The sequence below is a fragment of the Macrobrachium rosenbergii genome, chromosome 53 (genome assembly GCF_040412425.1).
Source record: "Macrobrachium rosenbergii isolate ZJJX-2024 chromosome 53, ASM4041242v1, whole genome shotgun sequence".
Taxonomy (NCBI): domain Eukaryota; kingdom Metazoa; phylum Arthropoda; class Malacostraca; order Decapoda; family Palaemonidae; genus Macrobrachium; species Macrobrachium rosenbergii.
In genome coordinates this window covers 3,224,262-3,246,179 of record NC_089793.1, presented here as the reverse complement: position 1 = coordinate 3,246,179, position 21,918 = coordinate 3,224,262, and the positions used below count along the sequence as shown (strand labels likewise).

The 21,918-nt window shown below is 34.5% G+C and overlaps 1 protein-coding gene and 1 long non-coding RNA gene across 5 annotated transcripts in view; one reads left to right on the top strand and one right to left on the bottom strand.

The window, feature by feature from the left end:
- Nucleotides 1-552: 552 nt before the first annotated feature.
- Nucleotides 553-20,270, top strand: LOC136834211 (uncharacterized). 4 transcript variants are annotated; one of them, XR_010851685.1, is made up of 6 exons: nucleotides 553-692; nucleotides 12,002-12,213; nucleotides 15,290-15,390; nucleotides 16,964-17,127; nucleotides 18,350-18,439; nucleotides 19,258-20,270. It is a non-coding gene; the product is annotated as an uncharacterized lncRNA (long non-coding RNA). The 4 variants fall into 4 exon arrangements; XR_010851688.1 differs by lacking the exon at nucleotides 19,258-20,270 and adding an exon at nucleotides 16,485-16,497 and having other exon boundaries at nucleotides 18,350-18,625; XR_010851686.1 differs by lacking the exon at nucleotides 19,258-20,270 and adding an exon at nucleotides 16,485-16,528 and having other exon boundaries at nucleotides 18,350-18,625.
- LOC136834210 (neurogenic protein big brain-like) overlaps nucleotides 7,085-21,918 on the bottom strand; it is a 210,107-nt gene continuing 195,273 nt past the window's right edge. Inside the window, exons 6-7 of the mRNA XM_067096501.1 lie at nucleotides 12,975-13,118; nucleotides 7,085-10,429 (exon numbers count right to left, since the gene is read on the bottom strand). Of these exons, the coding sequence (XP_066952602.1) occupies nucleotides 9,834-10,429; nucleotides 12,975-13,118 (740 nt within the window). The 3' untranslated portion in view covers nucleotides 7,085-9,833. The remainder of the gene's footprint in view (nucleotides 10,430-12,974; nucleotides 13,119-21,918) is intronic.

Here is a 21,918-nt window from a genome sequence, read left to right as displayed (position 1 = left end):
GAACTCTGTTTGCCTTGGCGGTTCTTGTGCAAAAACATGTTAATTGACAGTTTTTATGCAAAAATGTAGTCAACTGACAGTTAATTGGGAAATTCATATTGTTAATTGATAGTTAATGCGCAAAAGTGTATTGCTAATTAACAGTTATTGCGCAAAAATATATTGTCAATTGACAGATATTGCACAAAACATTGTTAATTGACAGTTGTTGCGCAAAGATATGTTAACTGAAAATTTTTACATAGAACATTAATTGACAATTTTACGTACATTGCTTACCCCATATAAAAATGGGTATAAAAGCACGTTAAAACGAAGAAGAAGTTTACTGACAATTATTACGTAAATATTGTTTACAGAATTTATACGTAAATATTGTTTATTAAATTTTTACGTAGATATTGTTTACTGAATTTTTACGTAAATATTGTTTGACAACTTTTATACGTAAGTATTGTTAATTGACAATTATTGCGCAAAGAGGTAATGTTAATGTGACAAGGTTACGCAACGCTATGCTACTTTGTTTTCAGTTGGTAACACTGTTAAGACGTCAGTTGGTAACAAGTGATTTACTAAGTAGAAATTTGTGTCCATTTTCGAAGTGGTCATGGTACTTATAATCTTCAGTATTTACACAAGAAAAACACTTGCAAGCAGGTTCAAAGTGCCATATTCAGAATGAAGAACCGGTAAGTGTTAATGATCATATCAATATGACCTAATAATTTGAATTGGAAATTAACAAGAGAACTTTAGCTTAGGCCTGTGGTTGGAAGCACTTCCCTTGGCCGACATATTTCTTTATTTAGGCTAAACTGTCCTAAGTCTTACATATATATAAATATATTGGAGTGATTGGTTTTAACCCATAAATTAGCCCATTGTGATATTTTTTAGGCTATTAAAAGGAACAATGGTGAAACTTCCGGTGGTATTTGTTTCGCTAATATCTCTTGATTGATTGACTTTGCGTATGGTAGGCCTGTCATTTTGATCTGTGTAACCTGCCTTTGTAGGTTATAAACATTTTGCAAAGCAATGGACATCAGGCTCAAGCCTAGGCCTATATTAAAATACTGACTTGGCAGAATTTGAGGTAACTCTAAGCCGGCTGTCCGTGGTGAGCTAGCCTAGGGCAGTTGACGTTTTCCTATGTTATTTTACAACCTGAACATGAATTTAAAATATTTTGGCAGTCGGCGGTAACTAAATTGTAATTGACCCTAAAACTGCACCGCCGACCAGTGCAAAATATTACCTTAAACTCTTGTAAAGCAAGTAAAATAACATTGAAAAACGTCGTAAAGCAGTAGTAACTAGCTCCAACGTACACTATTCGAAGCTTTTGTAAACGGGAAACAAAACATTATCATTTCTGCTTTCAACTAGGGTGGCCTCTGTAGGTGGCTGTGGCAGAACGGCGTTGCACGCCTTATCTGCACTTTTTAAGATTGCTGGCAAGGGTAATATTCTGTTCAGCAAGTAAAACAACATAGGAAAAAAACGTACGTCTCTTAGCTCTCGCTGATGCAGTGGCAGTTGCTGATTGAGAACTTTAGAATCAGCAGTACTAGTAATGAATGAAAATTGCCTTTGAAACGGCTCCCATTATCCATTTATTCGCCCTTCTTTTTACGCTTGTTTTTCATGTTCCAAATGACATATATAACAGGAAATAAAACAAGAAGGTACCCATACCTTTTCCCAAGTTATTTACCCTACCCAAAACACTGAATTCCCAACGGGTCCCCCTTGCTGTTAGCTATTCTGGAAAGGGTTTTATTCCACCCAAAACCCCGATTCCCAACGGGTCCCCTTTACCGTCGGCTATAGTTCTAAGGTAATTTATAGCTTAATTACATTTGACCACCAAAATATTACTTTAAATTCTTGTTCAGCAGGTAAAGTTCTATAGAAAAACGTCAACTGCCATAGCCTAGCTCACCGCGGACAACCATCTTAGATCTACCAAATTTGAATTAAATTAGTTTCTGGTTGCTTATTCTGCACATTTTTTGCAAGAAACCTTTTTTTGCGTCCAGCCTAATACTTTTACTCTTGATCCCCTCCCGGGAAACTCTAGGCCTATACTTTATAGCCCAGTGGAAAACTTGAAATTTTGGGAGTGGGAAACAAAAAATATTCAAGCAGCACCAAAGAAAGCAGTTGGATATATATAGTCGAGAGCTGCTATAATTATTCATGAAAGGAAAGGGTATATAAAACAACTGTCGACTCCTGGTTCTTGATTTCTACTAGTTGATGATGGATATTTAAAGCTTTTTGGTTTTTATGGTCTTCTGTGTATGATATTAACTATTCTGTTTCTAAGTTCATTCAGAAGGGGCTGGCACTAAACATTGCGCCCAGTTTACACATAAACTGGTGGCTACTGAAAATTTTTAAAAATGGTAAATGCCACAAAAAATCAGTGCATCGTAACACCCTATAGCACATTATGCTTGGTTGGGAAGGATATCCGACTGAGGGGTGTACCGTTTTTGCAGCCACCTTCCTTAACCTTCCTCACAATCTTTTTTCACCCATAGCGGTTGGAGGTAGAAGTTTGAGATTTTGGTATGCAAAGCTATGCCAATTGCCCAAAGTTATTTTCTTTCCTGAAAATGACAGATGTGAGGTCCAGAAGCCAAGGATGATCATTGTAAAGAATACTACCAATGTTACAGATTTGCAGAGTAAGACACCATGCTTCAGTGTAAATAAGGAGATAAACATACCTAAAAATTTTTGGTTCCTGGAGTATTGTCCAATAAATCACTTCTAACGATTGTGGTCCATGTACAAAACTAATAAAGCATTAATGCCATTACCATTATGTGATGGTAAAGTGTAGTATGTTTAAGATGATTCATTCTACCACTCAGACTGTTTGCAGACAGCTCCAAGATTCTTTTTTCTAGACACTGTAAGAAGTGTATCCATTTTTTTAGCATTGGCAACTATTATTTAAGCTGTTGTCAGAATATCCCCTTGGTATAAGGCATTGTGGATGTTGATACTTTACTTTGCAGTGATTAAGACATGGCTTTGCTATGGGATTTCAGGAGCAGAAGGTATGCTGCTGAAGATTTTCTCCTTGAAGTTTTGATGGACAGCCTATACCCTTCGGCTTACTCTACCTGTACTTTTGTCGGAAGTGGCCCTCCAGTCATCACTTGCTTCCCCACCTATAGTGGCCATGCATTGATCGCTCTTGTAAAGCTCCAATTAGTGGCTTATTTTCTGAAAGACTTCTCCAAGACTTGGAGAACTCAATAAAAAAATTTTTGCAGAAAACGTGGCAAAGAGCACAGTTTTTGCAAGGCATGATTTCCCTGAGGTTATTGCAGCTTGTCAGGAGTCCATTTGATTTCATGCTTTGAGGAATATCTTTGAAAACTATGACTTCACAAACAAAATGCCACCTATAACATACTAATATCAACCTAAGAAAGAGTGAATGCAGTATTCTTATCTTTCAGAAAGGTCTTTTTAAGTGGTAAATGAAGACATTAGAAAAGTCAGCATCCAAAAACTTATACCGGAGCTCATTTACCAAAGCTCATTAAATTGTGAAATGGTGCATAAGAACTGTAAGAGTCATTACTAACTCTAGGGACCATGTCATATGCACTGTATCAGGAAGATTCTCTCCAAACAAGAGAGCAATATTCATGCTGATTGATACTTTTAAAAGTATTCCTTAATCTGAAGATGAGGTATGGCTAAAAAGTCTCCTTAGATAGGCTGCTTTGATAGTGGCTGCTGCAGCCCTAGGCCTTATATATTCTGTGTAACAATTTTCCACTTTGATTGCTCTGAAATGGATAATGTAAATGGAGCGTGAGATTGATACCCCAAATGCATAAGAACTGATAGATAAATTCTTGTTGGAGGGGAAGGAGTGGGGTGGATGAATTTCTATTACTGTGGCAGTAGACTTGTGAAGCTGATATTGAGAGGGCAATAAGGAAAAAATTAGAAATAACACAAGCCTATGTAAAGTGGGAAGAGCCTGCTGGTCTGCCAGTAAATATGACTACCCAGTTTGTAAACAGAGGAAAAATCTATTGTAAGTTCTGTACATCCCAGTACATTAGAGACAAGGTATCTTGAAAAGAAAATGAGACTGAAGATGTGGCAACAAAATTCTGAGATGTGGTTTACAGAGGCTGGAAAATGGACTGAAATATCAGAGATAGAGCCGATCGAGGCTACGTGCTACCCCAACGCCAAATCAAAGTCCTTCGAAAAGAAGGCATCGTGCTTACCCCATATAAAAATGGGAAAAAGCACGTTAAAACGAAGAAGAAGACGGTATTAGGTCAATGATGAGGATTGGAGAGTAGTCAGTTGGGAAGATAGATAAGGAAGTAACAGGATGAAGATTAGTTTGAATACCCAAAAAAAACTTGAAGAAATGGCACGAATGGAAACTTGATCAGACAAATGCTGAGGATGAGGTTTGATGTGAAGTTTCTTCTCGCTCAACCTCATCAAGTACTCTTCATTTATATAGGTGTAGAGGCCTTTTGTCCAACTCCACTCTCCAACAAATCCAGTGCTCAGTCAAAACCTGATCAGTTTTCTAAAAGTGGTCATCTGTCCATGAGCAAGTAAAAGAATTTAAATTATAGAGGATACTAAAGGTCCAAATTTGGTCTGGGTGCTCTGAATTAATTTTAGCAGGACATTTGTACCTGGTGGACTATCAGAATTACCCCACCATCATTACCCAGTTCTTCCTTGCCCCACATAGGCTTCTGAGTGTGAAACCAGTGGAGGGTAAAAGACCACAGCATGGGAGCTAGAGTACTACTCATTCCTTCAACATTAAGAGCAATGCTTGTCAAAGATGCATCAACATAAGGACTAGGAGTTCAACAGGGTTGAATATATGATAGGGTGAGTGTTTTAATTCTCAGAGGGTTTAATATGAAGCAGGGTGATAACTCTCAGGCTGAGCAAATTAACTGTGATTTCTAAATTCAAGAATCTATTGAACAAAGCTAAACATCCTAAGCAACACTGTTCTCAGGATCCTCTGTAGGAAGACGAGAGAAATGCATTTTGTTCCAGGTAGAATAGATACAATAATTTAGTTAGAAATTATTGGGTCAGCTTAATAGGGTATGATGTGCTGCAGTAGTACACATCATGATATCACTGAATATTATTCAACAAAAAGCTGTTAGACATATTGATCCCCATGGTCAAGACAGCAGGACTTGGCAGTGGAAACGCTACTATTACCATTCTGCTCTTCTTCAAAGGTCTTCTGCTCAACAAGGTCTTGTTATTCAGAAGACATTTTTGATATCATGATGATGCAGGTAACAAGTGGTTTCAAGAATGATTGCGTCTATCATGTTTATTCAAGTCTCCAAAAATAATATGCAGGCTTCAAACCTCAATGTTCAAAAATTAATCAACAGTCCCTCAGACAAGGCACTTTGAATATGGTGCTTGAGAATTTTAGACCCCAGGTTAACAATTGACCCTTAGCATGCAATGTTTGTTATATTGTGGTTGTTACAGAAGACTTTCCTTGCTCTTTGCCACTTCCAGTGCAGTTTCTGTACTGAAAGGACTAGACCTAAAAAATTTTCGGGCCTTAGAGGTTGCTTTGAACTGTGAGAGAAAATTACCAGTTGTACCTGTGATATAGGGTCTCTTTTCAGCTTTGATGAGTTATGTTGTTGTAAGGGTAAAGTGTGTCATATCTGTTGTATGTTTTGAAGAAATACTGTTAGAGAATGAGGTCTTGTTTGCTTAGTTACCAGACTCTCTGTCTCTAGTTTCCTGCCCATGAATTATCACCAAGAATGGGATTTTCTTTGTACTAACCTCTTGAAGCTTTCAGTTAAGGATTACACCCCAGTTATGTCAGTTGATGAGATTAGGGGATTATCTCATTATATTAGGTTTTAAAGTAATATATGTTTTTCAAGATCTGATGCTGGGGAGACCTATTTTAGACATATGAAAGTTTTGTTGCACATTAGTTCAGACATTTTCATAATGCCCAGTAGCTGTGGGCTGGCAGTTAGCTAACTCCATCTTCATTCACATCTCACTTTGTGATTGAGGCTACAAATAATAATAGCACCAGTTTGTATGTGGTGTGAATCCATATTGTGACTTACATATTTATTAGTGACCACCATTCAGATTATGGTTCAATTGGGCAAAACAGACTGAAGAATTGCATATCAGTGTTTAAATAAATAGCAGCAAAAGAAAGGCTTCATAACTTCATATGTTACTTGACCCTCCTCATAGTACTTCGATGTAATCGCTTCAGCCTGCATAGGGACTGAACGACACATTTATGGTGTAAAGCAGTGGTATGGACCTGTACATGAAAACATTAAACCTGGAAGACATGATAGCCAGCAGTGGTGTTAATATGATTGTGTTTAAAGTAAAACATTTCCCAAGGGTACTGGCACTGAAAAAGGTTAAGAACTTTTGAATAAATAATAGAAACATTTGTGTTAGAGAAAATTCAAAAAATTCCCCTCCTTTTGAATAAATAAGCAGTTGGATAAAAGCTCTGTCCTTCAAACAGTAGCGAAATATTAGGCTTGTATTTTTACCTGATAAACATAATGCTAAATCTTGTAAACATTATATTCTTGGATATATATAGTATATTCAGAACATTCTGAACATCTGCTTAGGCTTAAACTTGATAAACATAATGCCAAATTTTGTAAACATTGTATTCTTGGGTATACTGTATACAGTATTTCTGAACATCTGCTTAGGCTTACATCCTTGCTGCTTCATTGGTTTTTTTATCATGCAGGTATCTGACTTATTACATAGCAGTTCTAGGATGTAGGCAGCCTTATTTTAGAGGAGAAACTAGTAATGCACATATTTTAATGTTACCTTAGTAGGAACCCACAGTTGTTTATGTAGGCATATAGGAGAAAAGCATTATGAAGTGTAATTTCGGGACAAAATGAGCATTTAGCTGCTGTAACTTAAAAAATAAGTATATGATAAACCAAGAAATAAAGTACTCATATATGCAGTCTGAAGTTTAAAACAGAGGATATGTAATATATTTATATTGGTTTTATAATTTTATTTCATACTAAAATATAACACGACTATTTACATGACCCTTGCAACAAGATAGCAGGGCTTAGCAACTAGATACATTGATAAACAATCAGCCAGATCAATGAGGCTTATTAATACACAGGATAGAGACCACATAGCCATGCAAACAGTAGTCCTTTGCAAAATCATTGCAATGTATGCACAATTCTCCAAGATCTGTTGGTAGTATTGGGTGCCTTAGCTGTGATAGATGTGTATTATGTACTTTGTAAACTCAATATCAAATAATTAACAAGACTGAGAGAAAAATTAAGTTATACTAGTTCAATATATGTAACGATCATGTCTACCTGACCAAAGGGCATGGCATAACATAAGTAAAATATACCTTAATCTAATTTATTGATGCCATCAAGTTACAGAAATAAATGTTTATATAATACTCCAAGCTTTGATAATGATCATGCAGTATTGGGAAACTTGACATTTTAACTTACAAGCTCAAGTGTGAAGCAAAATCATCAAAAAACAAAAGTATCTCCATGGAGGAAATGAACATGTGGAGAAATAACTCTCAAATATATCACAGAAGAGGAAACTAACATGCAAGAAGTAAATAGTTTTTACTCTATTTCCATATAATTTTTCTTTTTTGAGAGGTGCTTGTGAACTGCTAACCTGTAGAAGCATGTAGCATGAAATTTTACCTTTTAAGACTGAAATGTAATTGTAACTAAAAATTCTAAATTGATACTAGACAGTTTCAAAGTCCAAAAAATAAAAACTAACATCACCATACTGATAGTAAAATAATTAACCACTGTAGCATTTTTACAAATTTTTTGGTCCCAATAACAACCATAATTTCCCTTGTCTCTTTAAAGTTTCACTTATTAGTACAGTATTATGAACTTAGTTTTGGACAAACATTTTTCACAAGAAATTACTAAAGGAGTTGTAATTTTTTCAACGTAAAGGCTATATGTAAATTACCAATTCATACATAGTAGACATATTGCTATTTATTTTTTTTTTACCAAAAATCTTAGGAACATACGTCACACCCTTGCTATAGAGGTACAATACCAGCTTTTTATTAAAGGTAACATGTTAAAACATCTGTCATGTGGCACATGAAAATATTTTACTTACACATAATACAATACACAAACAAAGCTTGACAAATTTCATAAATAAGGGTTTTAATTATACTAGTTACAATTTTGACCAAACTTTGGCTTTGAGTTATGAAGTGTACCAGGAACCAAAAGCAGGCTTATTCTCAAAGAAAAGAATAATTCAAAAATCAGTAAGCAATATACTTGCAGCATGGATTCTGACTTTGTAAAATTTGAAATTCTATAAAGGGTTATAATAGACAAAAAAAACCAATACTCTCAAATGCTACCATATTTATATTTAGTTCGTGAGTCTTCCGTGGCATTCGTATTTCCTAACACATTCCCAGCTGCAAAAAAGTCTACCTACCTCACTTCAGCCCAACCTTTGAGCAACAAAAACCCTTCTCTCCTTAAGGTACCATCGCTTTTTTAACAAAAGCTACCAAACTAAAGAGTGGGCAATGTTGTTCTGCATATGCTTCACTTGTATTACTGTACTTATTTCTCACTATGAGTGTGAATATTCGTACTCAATGATTGTGCTCTGACATTTTGTATTCTTTACATGGGTAATATCTTATCCAGTGAAGATGGTGAATAGATATTGGTAGTTGTAGACTTAATATTAGTACATAGTAATACAAAAACTACAAACTGCTCTTTACTGACCTATTTTCATTTTCATCATGTAGCCTTAGGTTGGATTAATATATTTTTTTCCTTTTGAATTTTGTTCAAATGTTATCAAATGTTACTGTCAACATAAAAAAAGCTATGTGCATTTTGATTTTTGTGAACTAGATGGTTCCTGTACAAAACATATATACAATTTAATTTGTGTAAACTGCAGAAAGTTAAATTATAGATGATTTAATACAGTGATGGCTAGGAGCTCATTATTCACCCACTTTTCTTCATAAAAAAAAAAAAATGACATACAAAACTTGATGCTTTATGAACTACAGTGTTCTTTGAGCCACATTTTCACTTGATTCACTAACTACAGCCTACAATTTACAATCTGCATTTTCTTACAAACTTTACCATAATAAAATGATTATATCTTAGTAAAATACTGATTTATAAAAATGCTGTCCTACCAAATTTTGTATGAAAATGCAAAGTTGTTGCTTATATTTTTTTTGACCAGCAATGGTCTCTAAACATCAAAGACATAAAGGTATCATACAATACTGTATGTCATAACAATAATAGATTATATAATTTTATCATCAACAGTATTTACTGCAGCTTTAAAAAATAAATAACTGAACTTTTTAAAATTTGCAATGTATCACACATTGTTTAGTTCAGCAGGATCAGTCATGATTTTTAAGTGAAGCTTGGAAAAATTCTCGAAGTAAACTTACTGAAAACATTTTGTATTGCTGTGGTCATCAAATAGTTAACAATGCATAAGGAGTCCAGTCCTATGCAACAGTGATTTTGCAACACTAGACAAAAAATAAAAATATATCTACTTTATGTAATGGCAATAAACCTAACAAGAGAAGTCAGCCTTGCCTTGCCAACTTTTAGAAAATTTTGTACTACTGTACATCATTTTATCTTTGTAGCCTTCTACTTCATAACCGAAACCCTGTGCTGCAAAATTTGTTGTAAATCGATTTCCTCTTAATACTGTGGGTTGGGTGAATAACATGAGGCTACAGAATTAGGAGTAATAAGACCTGAATGTACAGAGTTTGGAGTAGTGTTATCAGCTCGTGACCTGCTCATTGGTACCGGTGGGGGGCCTGGATTAGATGACCTTGATGAGCTATAGCTTGCAGAGCCTCGATATGTTGAGTAGTTGGAATCTCCAGAATCATGCTGACGGTTGGAGGTAGCGGTCCCATAAACGGGTTCAGGCTTTACTATCCCGGATTTACTGGTCATGTAGAGTGTGTCTTGACGAGGGTTGTTCTTGTAGATGCTGTCTGTGTGAGAGAGGGCTGTAAAACCACTTGCTACTTTATTACACAAACTATGGGATTGAGTCAGATTTCTCGAGTAGTTGTCGATCCTTGGAGGTGGTGGTTTGGTGTAGACAGACTGGGATCGACTCAGTGAAGAAGCTCTGGGCAAGGGAGGAGATTTTGCATACATACTCTTGGAGCCAGAATAAATGTCGTCTTTGTTCGTAATATACTCGTTATCATATTTGAAGGTTGCAGCATTATATACAGTAGGAGCTGCTGTATGTCCTCCATACATGCTTGAAGGATAACCTGTGGAGGGGAAAATATTAATTGGCTTGAGGAACTTGAGTGTTATGAATCACTTAAAAAACTGCTCTATGTTGTCAAGTGAAAATAAATTTAATGAAACACTTTAAAAACTATGTATACAAGTATTAAAGAAACAGTTAAATAGGACAGAAAGGCTACAGGTAACATGTCCCCACAAACAGCTCGATGTAAAGTATGTACAGTACTATAAAGATCAAACTTAATAGGTTTCAAACTTTTATAGTAATTGCAAAAGTAAACAGCTAAATTATGGGTTGTTGTTGTCACTTTACAATTATTTTTCTTTAATGTTTATTTAATGCAGATTGTAATATAATATGTCAGTCTACTTTAAGAAGATTATCTAGATATAAACTAAATGCTTATAGATGAATGGGTATAGAACACATGTTTAACAGACACCTGAGACTTATGTTTTTATTTCATCATTATTACTGAACTATGCTGTTATGCATCATAAGTACAATCCATAGCTTCTATAGTTTTTTAAGGCTGTTTTACATGGTTTTTATAATCTTCCTTGTTGACCATGAGATTGGTTTTCTTCCATTTTCCATTTATGAGTTTTTTTAATCCATTTTCCATTTATTAGTTTTTTTTTAAAGACATTATAAATATTTAATTTACTTTTCTGATGTGTATCTCAACACAGCTATAATTACTGTATTACCAGTTTTTTTTTTATATACTATATTTGACATATACTCTAATCATTTTTCATGTTTTGACAACAACAGTGCATTTTTTCTATCCCAGGTTGTATTTATGTTTTAATAAAATTTAGCAGGACTTGGCCACAAGAATAGTCAAGAGGCAGACCCAAAGGGACAGCTCTACTAGGCTAATGTACTTACAATTTTGGCTACATTTGGCCAGGATCTTGAGTTTATAGAACCTCTTCAGGGTTTATTAAAATTAGCATCAGGTTTTTCATATTGGATCTTGTACCTGTGACTGTACGTAAGTTCCCGTGAAGCAATTAAATTTCTTTAAGCTGACACTCCACAGAAAATTTGACTATATTTTTGGGGATACTGCATCTCTTTTAGTGCACCTGTGGACAGGAAAAGGTCCTTCCACATAGCTGCACTTTTTCTATGGCTCTCTTCAAGTTGGGTTACACTCATGGCTAGAATTTCCTCAGATATGATAAGTCTGTCCTGCCTACACAACTGTTTGGTATAAGATTTTTCACCTGTATGATATTCACTGAATAGGATTATTTTAAATGATCAAAAAGTCTCTGTAATGACCTCCAATGATCACACTTATGAAACATAAACATTTAGTAGGCAGAAGTGTTGTGTAGCTAAGAGAGATGTTGAATCATAGCACATAAAATTTTCATGCCTTATGCAATGACTAACATGACATCATTCACAGTCAAGAGACCATAAAACTATAATATTATACTCTCATACAGTATCACCTTGAACGATTTCTTAAGAATTTACGACTGACTGTGTTGTCAATCTTCAAATGAATGATGAACAATTTTGTTGTAATTCTTAAAATTAATGACTATTTATCTTAACATATTCATTTCTCAAGCAGTGTGGTGTAGTATTCAAGACTGTTGAATTGCAGCTCAACATTATACTGCAGAGCAATGAAGAATAAGGTGCCATTAATATTGCCAAGGAAATCTATTCCCCCAATCATGTGCTTTTATGGTCCACTAGAGAAGGATGGTGTTCTTGTGGCATGACTGAATCTCTCATCTTCAGTTGCCAAGAGGATTACCAAGACCATACCCAACCAAGGTAAGGACAGATTGTTATTCATTTGGGTCCAGAATAAGAACCGGAGGTGGGCCAGAATGTACACCCAAATAAATAGTACAAGTTCCACCTTCGTTTTCCCACCTCAAAGATATAATTGGAGGACCAGATTACAAGTCATAATTGATACAAAGTCTTCAGCAGTGAACTGATCTATGTTTTGTAATTAAATAAAAAAAAGTCTGTCAAGATGTTCCAGGAGATATTCAGGCGACAGTGGATGCCGTACCAGATATGTCTTGCATATGGAAACAGGCCTTTTATTTTTAATGATGCTTAACAAGATGTTTATCATTCGGTGAAAGTAAACTGCACCTAGATTCACGGCTGCTTTCCTGATCCTTAGGAGATCTAAAGCTAATGTCCCTTTTTTCATTCAATGATTTCAGGGTCATTAAAGGGATCTGTTAAGGTGCATCTTCAGTTATTCATGGGCATGGATGACAGCCATCATTCATAGCTACTTGGTTGGCTATGTTTCAATAAACTTTGAGCACTATTTTTGTTATGGAGCCTGTAATTAATGATAAAAAGCTCTGTCAAGATGGCACTAGCCTTGACAGAATGGTCAAAGAGCATTGGATAAAAAAACTGGGGTTGACTTTGTCTTTTATGAGTTGGATGAGGATCCAGCCTCCTGTGGTACCACAAAATAATACCTAGGAGCTGGAATAATTTTAGCATATATAATTTTTACTGCTGCATGTACTGAATACAAAATTTAGGGAATGTTCAGTACATACCTAAAGGAGAGGTGGTATTGGACGAGTTAGCTGGGCGGTACTGATCTGAGTAGTGTTGGGCACGCAGTGCATTATAATTATAACGAGGTGGAGGCTTGGAGCATTCATCATAGGCATCCTCATCACTCCCAACACTTGAAGAATCTGGAAAAAATAAACTATTTAGCATGAAAGGTTTTTGCATCCTAATTTTACTAAAACTTACAAGTGTTCATTCTCAAGTGACATTATCACAGTATCCATAACTTCCCATGTAAAGTAAATTACTCCTTATCACTGCTGAAATAAACAGAATCATGTTTTCAAAAAGGTTGTCAGAAGTAGTGTGAATTTCTTATGTAAAACTGAATTGCCGTAGTACATTTATTCACGTCGTTAAATCAGATAGTGTGACGTATTCATTGTGTCCATTAATAAGACTAATAAAAAATATATAGCTATTGAAGCTAATTGCAAAAATAAAAATGCTAACAAAGATCTGTCTGTGGTTCGTTAAGGTTTTAAATGAATGCTATGATAATATATTTCATAATTATTAACTTACCAAGTCATTCATTATTTGCAACAAAAGTTGCATTTAAAAGTCTTGAATCATGTAGTATATAGTAATATAAATTCTCCTTTCTTCAGGTTTTAAAGTTATGAATGAAAACTAGAGATTTTGATACTACATAATTACTAAAAGGTGGGCTTCTATGTGCGACAGTTGAAAATATGTCTACTGTATATTTGTCACTGTAGATAAGGAAAATAGATGCCATTAGTGTGTGTGTGACAAAAGTACTTTATAGTTGTTTTACAGTACTGCTTTTGAAGAAGACTTTGAGACAGAAAAATGTTGTAGTAATTATCTTAATTTTATGTACATAATTCTAATTTAGTTAAAATGCCCACAACATAAAAAGCTCAGACAAACGGTATTGCACCACAACAAGTATCAAAGCAGCAAGCAGCAGTTCCTTCTGCATCTACTCCAAACCTTTTCATTATTAAAAACATTGGTTTGAAATAAACTGGGTACATGAGAGGTTAGTAACATTACCAATTAAAACCAACCAATTTAAATAAAAGAACACAACTAGAGTGGTTAGCTTAATACAAGCTCCACAAAAAATTTTGCATTCCAATTTAGATGAAAATTTTAATTCTTTTAAATACATTCTAGTAAAACCAAGCAACTTACTGGGAGTAGCTGTTACCTTCATATATTATGAATGTCTTAACTAAAAACTGTGCACATTTTTATAAAGTAGAAACAAGTTTTACTTCAATCATTAGTAACCTGAGAACTTTTAAGTGAATTGTCTAACCTGCACCAAGAACTGAGAGTTTAAGAGACACTGCATTCATTCAGAAAAATTGTTATCTAAAGTGAGAATTTAAATACTGTGTACAGAACAGCGTCTGCTTGATGTACAAAGAATTGTATGGTTAATATTCCTAAATGTCCTTGTGCGTGCATGTATGTAAAGTGTACACAAACAAAGAGCTATAAATCTTAAGGGCATATTTAGATTGAACACTTGTATCAGCTAGTTTACAGAGGCTATTGCTCAAAAGTTATGGGTAGTTTATTTACTAAGATACCCATACGGGCACTGCATACAAACAGCTTATTTTGCTGTTACATATCACTTGGTTTGCTCTTCATTGTATATGAACCCTTCACAAGATTTTGCACACTGAGAAATTGTACCAGTGGAGTGAGAAATGCAGGAAAAAAGAACTTGCTGTGTAGATTACAAGACAAAGTAACCTTACCTATTGAAGAGGTTGGCTCTTGGGCCATGAGAATGTTAAGCCTAATGAATGAGGTTTTAAAGCAAATGAACCCTTGTTTTTATGGTTTGGAAGTTTTAGGGTTTCATCAATGAAGTTGTAGTTCCATTTTAAAATGTATGTCCTTCAGTTATGTGCATGGTATTTAGGAAGTTACAAAGGCATTGCTTGGGTAATAAACTGTGGACCAAGCATACTGTTTATGATTATTATGTAGTGGATTTTAGTATTCAAGTTTTTAATTTTATTATAACTACTAATCTTTTAATAATTTAGTGTTAGTATTTATGCACATTGCATGCATACAGTTTATCCATTATTACAAATTAATTACTTCCCATGTCATGATTTTTTGTCTTCAAATAGTGGTGACCTTAGTCATAATCCCTACCTGTTGGCCTAATTTATTGTTTTTTCAATCCTATCTATAGTTTCTCATGGTAACTAGTAAGTAGTATATAGTTTCTCATGGTAAGTAGTAATGTGAGTGAGAGACTGGTAACAATTTTAACATTAGTTTTATTTTCTCATTACAGTACGAAGTGATTGTTTTTACATGCAGTGATGATGGTCAAAACTTCCCTACTAACTACTTCCAGTTTACAAAGATGATTTGGATGGTAGAGTTATAAGAAAGGTAAGTTTGATACAAAAAAAGAATCACAAACACACACACTCAAAAGAAAACAGCTCTTATTCTTTCATAACATTTTGTGCAAGGTTTTACATAGTATTAAGAAACTATACTTCAGACATTTAAAACTATACACAAACTAGTTATCACATATATGGAGCCAAGAAATCATTAATTTTTTTATTTTGGCACATTCAAAATATTTTGTTTCATTGTAAAGAACAATCTGTATGTAATGTCATAATTTCTGTTCTTTATTATTGACTTTACTATACATTTGTATCCACATGCAAGCATTTAATGTATTTTATATATGTGTCGGGACTTTATAACAGATTATACTGCATTTATACAGAAAATACGGTAGAGCACTAATGTTCGTTTCTGTTTCTGAGGCAAGAAGAAAACTTGTCAGTTTCAGTGAAACTTATTATATGAAAATATTGAAAGTATTTAGGGGTATTTTTCTTTAATGTTAATTGCTAATGGGTAGTTTAAGAAATTGAGGAACTAAAATTGTAAGACAAGGAAAAGTTACTCATTCATGAAAGGTTTAAATACCCTGGAGTTGAATAGAAATTAGCTAGCAATCCTTTTTAAACTGAAATTAACTCGCTCAACTAAAGGATAGAACTGCCAACATTACTGTGATTGGTATAGGTTTCTTGTGGCCCTGGCATACTTATTGTAGGAATTTCAAAATCAGTGAAGTTTCTTTAAATATACAGTAAGGTTTTCCTTTCAGCTGGAAGTAATTTTCAACTCTAGCTTAACATAAGCTAAAGAGACAAAAGTATACAAAGACCGGGCATTGTTTGAAAACTGTAATTCTCAGAGCATGAAAGTGCATATAGAAGGCACAAATGTTCTTACAATAACAAAGCACTTATTTTCCCTATGGTGCATATCACATGTTGCACTGCAGTCAGCCAAGAGCTGGAATTATTCCTGAAAGAAATACAAGGCTTTTTCCTTGTTAGGCATCCTACCTCCTACTCAACATTATATTATTCTTAAGCTTTGTATAAACTAAGCAGACATCAGTGCAAAAATATCTTCACTTCCAGATAAAATCTGAAATACTTTTTCTTTTTCAGGTATTACAGCTATGTAAGTTGAGCAGGGAGAAGTTAAGCTCAAGGTATTTCTTGGAAGCTATTATTACCCACTTGGCAGGTGTTGATAGTGATCAATTTTATGCATACTTGAGGAATTTTCCTTCTTTACATCCATTCCTTTTGCTTTGTATAATGCCGCATTATCTAGATTTAGGAAGACCTTGACAGTCGGCTGAAATTTAGTCATGGTTATCAAGATCATTTATTGGAAAACAAAAAGAAAATTTGTGAATGCCCCACAGAACTTAACACAAACTTCTGTACTGTTCATCACTCAGTAGTGAATGGCTCCCTTTTATAGATGGTATAGTGAACAATTATTTTATATAACATGAAAATATCCGCCTGCATCATGTAGTTAGAGCTTCATCAGTAACCGATTCCATTCACTCTGCCAGAGATAAGTTATATAGGTTATGTATGTGAGAATGATAATCTGAATGTAAGTGTTTTTCCAGGTCCAAGGCTACTGCATAACAACTATGAGAGGAGGCCTATGCATCCAGGGAAGAAACAATAAGGCAAAAGTTGCCAAGCAAGAGCAAGCACCAATACTTCATCCTCAGCATTGGAAAGGACCAGCAGCCCATCCTCAACTATTTTTTAACAAAGCTCAACCCAGGTAATTGAGAACCCAACAATTTTGCCCCGCAATTTTTAACATCGAGTCACTCAGAAGAGCGATCCGAGAGACAGAAAATGAAGGCTGGAGTGCATACACAAAAGACATCAGTGTCAAGATGTTCTACATAGAAAACTTGCTTGTTAACAGCACAGAACTCCTGACAGTCAAGAGGATTCTTCACCAGGAGAAAAATTTAGCATTGAACACTCTGCAGTGTGGAAGTCAAGACAATTTGATAAAGGCAGCTTCCCACAGAGTCAAGGAAGCATCAAGGTTGCAGTTGCATGCCACATAACATGGAGAATATTTTTTCAGAGAAAAACAGACCTAATTCCGTGGGTTATCATTAAACACACATGGCAAATTTTTAATGCAGAAGAAACCAGATGATGATGTTAAGAGTGGACGATACACTTGGGCTTGCTGACATTTCTGGGAACTGTGGGTAGATCATTTAGGTGTCCTGTTTGAAATGTTTAATCACTGAGACCCTAATTAAATAGCCTTTTCACAATTCTTCCTGTAAGAGCTCTGCTGTTATCCAGTATATTGGTAAATTAATATCACCAGGTTGTCTAACCCCTGGAAATTCCATCATTATCCAGGCAATCAAAATACATGCTAGCAAATTATTCAGCCGTCTCACAGGTAGAAGGCTTTTTTTGTAACATGCTGCAAGACAAATACCCAACACACAGTTTGTGGCTGATCTATACCAGTGAAGTAGTCAATTTTCTGTTATTGGCATACACAAAGAATCATGTCTCCTCTGCTTATGCCTCCATTTACCATGGCAGCATTTCTTAATTTTCCTAAGATTCCAGAATCCTAGACAAGCAAAGTTCTCAAAGGAAGAAATTATCACTGCCATAGGTGGTGATGACTCAAGGAACTCTTAATAGACTAGATTTTGAAGCAGTATTTGCCTTCACTGGCAGAATCAGTAAATAACCTTGGACTCTCAGCAGATGTCTTACAGTGGAAATTTAGTTGGACTGCCCTTTACACTGCATTTTATGTGGTCAGTAGCAAGTTATGCAGAAAAATAGGGGATTTCCCCTGTCATAGCACTATTTACCATCCCAGCATTTTTTTTTTTTTTTTTTTTTTTTTTTTTTTTTTTTTGATACATATGATTTGACAAACTACTAAGTACTAGGTAAAATAAAAAAGGTTTATTCAATAAACAATCTTGTCTTTCATTTTTTTTTTGTTTCAGGGTGTGCTGTGGAAAATGACAGTCATCCAGCAAAAACAGGAATACAACACAGGCAAGCTGAAGGGTACGAAACAAGAATTTAATAATATTGTAAGTGATCATTTTCTGAACTTATATAACCATGACTAAGCTTACAAGCAAATACACAACAAATAAAAATTTCCAATTCATCAATAGTACAATATCGCTCAACCATAAAATGAAACTAGAGAGTCAGTGAAAACACTATAGTAGTAGTATATGGTTTCTGAACTAATCATTAAAATTCAGTGCAGATTCACGTAGGGTTACAAAAACTTCATGTCAGTGCAATAAACAACTGTTCAGAAAAGTTTCCAAAAATTACACACTGCATTATGTACTTAGAAATAAAGGAATTTTTTTTTACTCAGTATTTACAAATAATGGTAATAACACAAATTTTCTCCTTGCATGTGTATATGCAGTAGTGCTAATTACTCTTTTAGAATCAATCTCCCAGTCAAATTCACAGTTTGCCCAAATTACTGATATAAATCCACATTACAGTAAAAATTGGTCATGACAAAATGTAAATGTTACACTTCAAGTAATTCATTTATTTAGATGACTATTACTACAGTATAAAGCTTGTATATAGAGCAGAGACTAAATTTTTTATATCAGATTTTAAAACTTGGTAAAATATTTTTAAAACCACAATTTCTCAATTTTTAAAAGCAAAATTAATTTCTCTTTCATACAAACCAATCACTCACAGCTCACACTTGTGGTCTTCAAAAATCTGACACTTAAGCCATTTGTCTAACTGACCTGACATAGCAAGTTCAAAACAGGTAACTTTGTCATCTATAGGAGTATTAGTTACAAAGCAGTGGAACTGGGAGAAGGGTGTAAGAAAAAATAATTTTTTTTTTCCCCCCCACCAGAACCACATCACTCAACAATTGCAAGTTAGGAAAGGGATGCAGGCTGCTGAATTGTACAGGCTGCTGAATGTACCAGTGTGTTTATTGTGACCTGCAGGATCCATGAAGATATAATTAGAATATGGAAAAAGGTCAGGGACTCTCAAGTCCCTGGTCATTCAAAAGTTCAAACAGTATCAGAAGACCCTCGAGGGGAATGTGTGTGCTGGCTGACTCTGGCAAACACACTTCACTTATAGTATCTTCTAAGGATGCCATAAAGGATGTAAAAATTTGGATGTAAAAATTTGGAGAAGAGGATGAAGATTCCCAGTCTTCCTCCTGCCCTGCTGTTATAATTCCCTTCTCAAGAATCTCACACAAAAGTTCAAACACCTGTAAGAGGGTTGACCCACAGCCCTTATGTCGAGACTAAGATGAATCATGTGACTTGCCATGGAAGGCTGTCAAGAAAATGAACTGCCTATGCAAACAATCTGAAGGAGAAAGATGATGATGAAATTAAATAGAAGAAATATGACAAGGTAGAGAAATTTAGGTAACTTGCTGTAATTGAAGATGGCCAGGGAATTCTCCTTGACTGATAACATATAAACACAAATTGAGGCAGTTACTGATGGCACATGTGCAGTACTACAACCACTCATTCATCTGAAAGACCAAAGACTGTAATGTCTCAGAAATTCAAAGACCACAAATGTAAGCCATTTAGGAGTGATGGGTTTGCAGGCCAGCAGCTCTCATTTCAACAAAGAAGAGAACCAAAGCCATGTTGAGGTTAGATTTCAGAAAATTTGACAATTTCAGTGCTAATTGAGAGCAGTTTTTTTATATTTTAAAAATTTTTTAGAATACATTTAAAATTATTTCCATTTCATCTCATACCTAAAGTGATGGTAATCCAAAGTATCCGGGGTTAAATTCTAGAAATGGAACACTGTATCACTGACATAGAACTTTAATTCAAGTGATCATTGGCAAATTTGTTTGTTACAATAATATATAAATAATAATGAACAGAATATGCTATCATTTTCCTTTGTAAACAACCTAAATAGACAAATGCAATTGCAACATCAAGAACCTAAATGACACTGCTCTAGTAACTACCTCATAAGCAGCAGTAAAGGGGAAATCAATATTAATGTCATCCACCATTTCACAAACAGAAGTATGACATGTGGAAAAACCCTTATGAGCATCTTTACTACTAAAAATGGATAACTGTTTAAAAATACTGAGGACTAGTAATCCCGTTACGGTCTAAATGAATAAACAAAGCTTTCAACTGTTAACAATAAAGCAAATACTACCATGATGACCATTTATACATATACCATGAAATCATAATCACCAATTTTAATCCATACTTCTGTCAGTTCTAAAAAGAAGTTTGGCTCCGTTTTCAGAGTAATATTAATAGTGAGCACTCAAAGGATGTAATTTAGGAGCACTATACAAAAATACCCAAGTAATGAATGGGTGAAATGCATAAAAAATAGTTTCTAAAGGCTTCCCATAAAATGTACTGAAATGCATAAAAAATAGTTTATAAAGGCTTTCCATAAAATGTGCCTTATTCCATTGCCAAAACTTATTTTGCAATGCCCAATATTGTACAGAATGATACATTAATGTTACCAAGTCCTCATCAATGTAATGTGAACACAGTTCAAAAGATTTATCAGGTGTTCAGTTATTTACAAAAAATTATACATTTCAATAAAGCTATTTCTGAAAATGAGTTATTAGGTCACAAGAAGTTAAAACTTATCAACCCTTTCACTCAACTACAGGTTCTCTTCTGCAAAGATTCCATGTATTTACTGCTACCGTACTACTACCACTACTACTGTACTATTACTACTCAAATAACTACAACTCATAGTATAGTAACCACCACTACTGTTACCTCTTACGGTTGGTATGAAAAATCAACTACATAATATTTCTAAAAATAACAGCCATGGACCCGTAACTCTGAAATCATGAGCTGAAAGTTTATTTTTCAAGTCCACAAGACTTCTCCCTATAACAGTTCAGTTAGAAAATAAAATTCTAAAGTCATTAGCAAAACATTAAAAAATTTCCTTCTGCACCTTATTAATCACAAACACTAACTACTAAATGATGGCTAATTTGGAATACTACTTCCCACGACTGACTCCATTCAAATAAAGTACTACATTCCTGAGCACCACAAACCATATGAATTAGTATATTGAAAACTTCATGAAACAAACTATATGCAGTAAGAAACAAATGATATTAAAGGCATGATTTAAAATATATTCTAAATAAAATTAACACCAAACCTGAAAGTCTCAAGAAAAAAAAAATAAATCCAATGCTATATTTTTTTATATTCGAAAGACATAAGCAATGTTAGTAATAATACACTGTACATATTGTAACTAAAACTTTAACAATTGTCAACTATAAAGTGGAAGGTACTGTTTTCCAAGTGGCATACGATGCAACAGCGATGTAAATCTCCATAATTCTTAGAACTGCCCATAACCAAATTTATTTCAATGCAAACTGCTATTGGTACAAAACAAAATGAAATGGCCATACACTCAGCAAGTGAATTCTAAATCATTATACAGTCTCCAGGTTACATTTCTCATTCAAATGCAGCAAACTAAAGCTCAGCATCGC